Source organism: Pinus tabuliformis, chromosome X (genome assembly GCF_031772625.1).
Source record: "Pinus tabuliformis cultivar Carrire ecotype Pingquan chromosome X, CPIR1, whole genome shotgun sequence".
Lineage (NCBI taxonomy): Eukaryota > Viridiplantae > Streptophyta > Pinopsida > Pinales > Pinaceae > Pinus > Pinus tabuliformis.
In genome coordinates, this window is record NC_142308.1 from 248,553,628 (window position 1) to 248,561,052 (window position 7,425).

General features: G+C 36.1%; 1 protein-coding gene across 1 annotated transcript; it reads right to left on the reverse strand.

The window, feature by feature from the left end:
- Window positions 1-5,068: 5,068 nt before the first annotated feature.
- On the reverse strand, window positions 5,069-7,095 carry LOC149139308 (receptor-like protein 44). The gene has a single exon (XM_089447396.1). It carries the CDS (start codon window positions 6,739-6,741, stop codon window positions 5,860-5,862), a length of 882 nt encoding a protein of 293 aa, XP_089303522.1. The 5' UTR covers window positions 6,742-7,095; the 3' UTR covers window positions 5,069-5,859.
- Window positions 7,096-7,425: the final 330 nt, after the last annotated feature.

Below are 7,425 nucleotides of genomic sequence, written 5' to 3' on the forward strand. Positions count from 1 at the left end.
TTATGCGATGATTCCATGGATTATGAGTTCGATTTCGCCGGAGTGTTGGAATTGGGTATAATTATGTGGGATCTTGGGTTAAGACGATGAGGTCAAGAAAAACCCTGACATTTTGAGCTATATGCAACGCAGGTTGTGTGTGCTTTGGCATTTGTGGCCCCCAACAACTTCAATGCACTGGTAAATTTTCCTTGCACACTTGTTGTCCTAGTTCATAAATTTTGTGCTAATTGGTTTGACAGTGGTTTTTCTAGAATGTCTATTTAGCTCTAGTGGTTTGTGGAAGGGGGCGTCAAAGGAGCCGGAAGCCTCGCGGAAGTCTGTAGTATTTTATTTCTTGCTAGTTATTTCCAAGGGTTTTGGTGGAGTGGAGGTTCAAACACTTTGAACCGGTTCTTTATGGTGGATCTCTGTGATTCAGTGATGTGTGGAAGTTTGTATTTGGTCGACTCTGTCCCAGTGGTGCCTCCTCTAACTTGTTGGTCGTGCATTGCACTGGGTTTCTTGTGCTATTTTGTTCAGGGGTGCTTTCTTGGATTACTCTTCTTTTGGCAACTCAGGGGTGTCTTATTGTCAGACTTGGGTGGTCAAGGTTGTGGGCTTTTATTGCTAGAATTTGGTGGACAAATTTGCAGAGAGCCAACACAACAACAACACAATCAGGATCACAAGGGTGCAAGTCCACAAGGCTAGGGAGTGGTCCATACAATGGATTTGAGAGACATTGGTGAGGAGTTAGACCAACAACCTGCGGACTCCCCTAGGAGGGTTGATATTCCACCTCCATTTGACGCTCTAGAAGCTCAAATTAGACAAGTTACTCTAATGGTGGAACAATTGGCTAAAGACAAGCACACCGACTATAATGAGGTCATTTCATTTATGAATGACCTCCAACATAACCAGTGGCACATCCTTGATAGGTTGGTATCTCTACAGTGTGGACAAAAATGGATCCAAGACAGGCATGATCAACTGCAAGGTAGAATGGCTCACACAAAGGGTCACGTTCATGAGGCCTTTCATCCTCCCCAGCAACCCAACAATGACCCAGACACCCCAGATCTAGGTAATGTAGCTTCCCCAGGATGATAGTGGGATGAATGTTGGTTCTAGGTCTTTTTTGGTCAATTTGGATTATTTGTATGCAATATTATAGCTTTCTCTTGTTGTTGTCTATGTTTTTTTGACATCATCTTTAGTCCAATAAGTCTGGTAGGAATGAGGCCAGAAGTATTTTGAAAGCAAGCTCCTCACAATGTATATTTGAAAAGTAGTGAGGCCAGAAGTATTTTGAAAGCAAGCTCCTCACAATGTATATTTGAAATGATTTAATAGAAAATTTCAACTTACAATATATGTGTGTGTGTGTGTGTGCGCGCGTGCACACGCAAAGTTAAGTAATTTTATGTGTATTTAAATATATATGAATAACAAACAAAAGAAAATTAATGCGGAACAATGTGGTTCATATAAAATAATTTAACATCAACCATGTATATATCTAGACATTGTTTAAAAGAAATATTCTATGCATATATTATATAAAATAATCGGAACACAAAATAAAATGAAATGAAAATAAAAGAAAAATAATCTTATAGTTATTTCAAATAGTCTATCTATTCTACATTTTGGTCCTTTTTTAGGTATATTTTTTAGTCATTTTTGTCAAAGAAATGTTGGAATTGCAAGTTTATATTGTATAAGTCTACACAATCCAAGTACCAAAGAGGATTTTCAGAGCGTTGAATTCATTCATGTATTCAAAAATGCAATTTAAATAATGAAAAATTCTATAGATAGATAGATAGCTAGTCTAGATCCATGAAGTGGCTAGAGAGATTAAATCTCTTGAAACGTAAACCTTTTTTCAAGTTTAACACTCTAGAATGATTTACACCTCATGAAATTTGATCCCTCAGAATAATTACTAAATTTATAATTAAAATGAATTTATACTAGTAAACTAACTTCAAAAAAGGAAAAAAAATATTCTTTTATTAAAAAAACAAAACTATCACAAAATCTTGTCCTAAACCTATTTAACCAGCAACTACAATATATTTTTCCCTTGAGTCCACATATTAGACTCAAAATCTTTCAAAAATCTCATAAACATTTTCCCACCCCTCACTACTTTCCTTGGGGATCCAAAAAATTTCATAAACATTTTCTCATCTCTCACTACTTTCCTTGGGGATTCAAAAAATCTCATAAACATTTTCCCACCTCTCACAACTTTCCTTGTGGATCCAAAATCTTTCAAAAATCTCATAAACATTTTTCCACCCCTCACTACTTTCCTTGTGGATTCAAAAAAAATCTCATAAACATTTTCCCCCCTCACTACTTTCATTGGGGATCCAAAAAATCTCATTAACTTTTTCTCATAGTTCACTACTTTCCTTTCCTTGGGGGTATAAAAAATATCATAAACATTTTCCCACATCTCACTACTTTCCTTGTGGATCCAAAATCTTTAAAAAATGGCAAACATTTTCCCACCCCTCACTACTTTTCTTCTTGATGCAAAAAAATCTCATAAATATTTTCCCACTTCCTACTACTTACCTGATCAAAAAAATTCAAATAGTGAGAGAATAAAATTTATTAATATTATTTTTGTTTTTTCCAAAAACCTTTTTTAAAAATAATAATTATTAATTTTTTTTTTAAATCACAAAAACACTCCATAAAGAATTAGTCACTCTTAATTACAACATAAATTCATAGATTAATTAATAATCATAAATAATTAGTTGAATTTGGACCTGCAATGTATAACCTCCTATTAACATACCTTCTTAGTTATATAATTATATTATTTATTTTTAAATTAATTTTAATTTGTGATATTATTTTCAATTTTAATTTTAACTGATTTTTTATTAAACTCACTTCTTATGTAATATCAAAATAAATTACTTTACCTAATTTTTTAAACTTTCAATTTTACTTCAACACTCCTACTGCCAATCAACTCAATTTCAATTCTACTTCTACTGCCCATCAATTCTATGTTTTTTACTCCTACTTCCCATCAATTTAATTTCAATTCTATTTTTCTTTTTCTTTTTCTTTTTCTTTTTCAATTCTATTTTCCTTTTTCTTTTTCTTTTTCATTTCAACACTTCTACTGCTATCAACTCTTTTTTTTTTCAATTTCAATTTTATTTCCACTTCAACAACCATCAACTTAATGTCTCAATCACAAATAAAAAAATTTAAAAAATTCAATATTCCATCAACTTTATGTCACTAAAGTTATATACTCATTTGCAATTTGAAAACTTTTATCTACCCATCTACTTAATTTCTCAATCACCAACAACATTTCAAAAATTATATTCCCACCAAGTCTGCTATTCTCATGATTTCAATTTCCATTAACTGACCTTCAAACATCATTATGCCTGCCTGCCATTTATTGTGACGTTCATGATTTCAAGTCCATTAACTGACCTCTTCCAAATTTTCAAGATTCTATCGCCACTATTCCAAATTTTCAAGATTCTATCGCCACTATTCCAGCTATTTTCATGATTTCAATTCCCATTAACGGACCTTCAAACATCATTATACTTGTCATTTATTGTGATGGACATTATGCTTGTCATTTATTGTGATGACTTTTCATTTATTGTGATCTCATTATTTCAAGTAAATTAGTTTTGGTAGATAGGGTCGGGATTGATGTATTTGTAATATTTTGAAGGCAATAAACTTGTGTCTTGTCTATGGTAAATAAATGAATAGGGCAGCTATTTATTGATGGTTGAATAACTGACCTGCTAAAATTTAATGGAAATGAGTGTGTTATTCAACATGTTAAAATCGAATGGAAATGAGCGAGGTGGGGTGGGGTGGGGTGGGGTGGGTTGAGGTTAGGATTAGGGTTAGGGTTGTATATGTGACTTTTGTAGTTTTAGTGTTTAGAATTGATTTGCAAGTAGTAGGTGAAGTGGGTTGAGGTTAGGATTGTATATGTAACTTTCGTAGTTTTAGTATTTAGAATCGATTTACAAGTAATCTTATTCTTTATAATTTTAGTGTTTAGAATCGATTTACAAGTAGTCTCACTTTTTATAGTTTTCGCTTTTAGAATTGATTTGCAAATAATCTCATCCTTTATAATTTTAGTGTTTAGAATCAATTTACAAATAGTCTCCTTTTATAGTTTTCGCTTTTAAAATTGATTTACAAATAGTCTCGCTGGTATTTTACAATTTATATAATAATTTTTTTATTTTAATAGACAACCTGCACTTTTAAAATATTAAAATAAATTAGATATTTTTATACCATTTATTTTAGTTTGCATCATGAATATCGAAAATGAGTTTTTTATTTTAAAAGACAACCTGTCCATTTTTCTTTAGAATTTCTATAATGGGGTTTTTATTTTAATAGACAACCTGTCCCTTTTAAAGTAAATTAGATATTTTTTCCCTATTTATACTTTTCATTTATTTACTATTTATTGTAGTTTGCATCATTTTAATTTTAATTTTTACTTTTCATTTATTTACTATTCATGGTAGTGCATCATTTTAATTTTAGATTTTTTTTTTGTTACCGAGTTTTACTCAATGTCTTATTATAAATTATTGAAATGAGAAAAGTAAATTTTAAATAATAAATAATTAAATCTGTATAAATTAAATATCCAATATTTTCGGAATTTTAAATTTGTTTTTACATTCAGATGTATTTCAAAAAATACTTCAAACAAAAATAGCAATCTCACTAAAAACAACTAAACTTAGCCTAAATCAAATCACATATAAAATAGAATTTATCATAATTTTCATTATTTTGAAATAGGATTAATTGTAATCGCAATGATTTCAATACCATGGAATAGGGTTTCATGAAATTGAATAGAATTTATCATAATTCTCATTATTTTGAAATAGGATTAATTGTAATTGCAATGATTTCAATACCATGGAATAGGGTTTCATGAAATTGGGTTTATTGTAATTCGCATGATATAAATTAAAGTGCAGGGGTTATGTATAAACCAAATCACAAAATCACATTATAAAGTAGGATTATCAAAATATAATCACATTAAATATAACGAGGGTTTACTATAGATGAAATCAAATCAAATTAAATTACATTTATAACACTGACATTAGCCCGGAATGAAAGAAGCTACCGGGAATCATGGTTGCCAGACAGTTATCTAATCTCATGCACATGGATGCCAACAACCATTTCAGACCTCTCGCGCAGTGATAATAATTTTACAGTACAAGATTTGTTGTATTTAAGAACTGACAAACCTACATCTCTGAAAGTACAATACTCTCCACATCTTTAAATTGGCACGCTCCAGCTATCATCGAAAATAACGTGCTACGCATGTGGGATTGATATTTTCCCTTCACTGGAAAACAGGCCGGCAACCCAACATCAAACCCCACTGCAGTTGCAGCAGAAATAAATCCATACATACATACATACAGACAGAAAGACGTAATAAGCTCAGAGCCGAGCCCAGCCGAGCAGAATTTGTTAGCATGGAACCACATCTAAAACGATGAAATACATAAACAGCAGCAGCTGCTGCTCATGAATACAAATCCATTAAAAACCATCGTTCACCCTGACAAAAAAATTGGTTACAGAGCATGAAAATGCTATGCCATGGCTGTAGGCTTTACAACAGCCAAAGGGGCGTTTCAGGATTCGATCGCGAATCCCCAGGCCCTGCGGCCTTCGCCATTATAGTGTGCGTGTTAATTATTCAAGATTAGTAACCCTAACAACTCCTTACCAGCCAGCAAAACGGCAGCCTACTGTGTCTGGTGACCATCGCGGGGTTTCGAACTCGGGCCGGCCCTGCTGTCAATATTCAGGCATGAGATGCGTGATCTTCCCCTCTTCCGCAGCGTATCCCTGCTCCGTCACGCGTAACCAAATGCAAACGGCTGTAAAGCTGACGACCAGGCTGAGCATACCGCTTCCTAATCCGATCCCCACGATGGCCATCACGGAGAGCCCGTGGCTCTTGGGCGTCGGCAACGGGTATCCATACAATTCCTTGTTCCCCACAAAAGAACTCGCATTAAAGCGCGGCAAAACCCCACTTTTATTGACAAGAGATGGCGGTATCATACCCTGTAGCTTGTTCTTCGAAACATCGAACGCACTCAGCCTCGTCAATAGCCCCAGCTGCGGAGGAATGGTGCCCGTAAGCCTGTTGTCGTGCAGATCTATGACGTTTAGATAAGCGCAGAGGATTAACGACGGGGGAATCGAACCCGTGAGCTCGTTGACAGAAAGATTCAGGACTGCAAGATTGACGAGATACTGGAGCTCCGTCGGGATCTCGCCGGCTAAACGGTTGGCCGACAAGTCCAGGGACTGTAAATTGGTGCAGTTGGAAATAAAAGGCGAGATTGTCCCGCCGAGGCCGAATCCCGCGAAGCTGAGCTTGAAAACCCTCTCATTATTGCAGGTCACGCCTTCGAGCTCCGAGATGGTGCCGTTGCAGGGGGTTTTGATCTTGTCTCCGGTCCACTGCGTGAGCTTGTTGGCGGGATCCTGGATTGAACCCTTGACGCCTGAGAGACAGGCAACATCCTCCGGATCTGCGTGAACAAAATCCTCCAGCAACACCATTAGAAACAGAAAGAAAAAGATCCACAGAACCACCTTGCAGTTCGCCATAGCGGTATTCGAACTCGAGACGTTGCGACGGTGTTGAATCTCTTCGGCATCAGGCATCCTGCTTGATTTCCAGCATTAGAACACAGTAATCATGAGGCGGAGAGCGAAGGGCACGATAAATAGATAAGATGGACAACGAGATCATGGTGACGACCGCAACAGGACGAAAGAGTCCGCCATTAAAACTCAGAAGATACGGAAAGCTCGAATACAGACACAGGAAAACCTCCCTGCCACTGGCACTGGCAGAGCCTCAGGCTCTCGAGCCTTCGGATTTAAAAAGTTGTTGAACCCCACTTTGCCGGGCTTCGAACCTTGGACCGATTGCGGTGGCGCAGTAACCTCAGTGCCACTGGATTTGAATCGAAGACATTGTGGCTTGAAGCTGGGCCGGGACCGCTTCTAATTATAGCGGGTTTCGAGTTTCGACAGGCCTACAAAAGGAAAACCGCCTAAATCCTGCCAATTCTGGCCGGCTGGGGTTAGTAAACAGAACCCTCCCGGTTAAAATTGATGACGTGTCTAACTCGTGTTTAGTCAAACTGTTGGTACCACTACCAGTCCAGTCAAGTCTAGTGATTTAAGTTTTATTTTTTTAATTTTATTTTCGATAACAGTGAACCCTTGAGAATGATGTGTGCACATGGCCTTGTCGTACAGTGTGCAGCAGTGAGCCTTCTTCTACACTTTCTATTCCAGCCGTGTATTCATTTTGCAGGAGTCATTAATTAATTCCTAAGG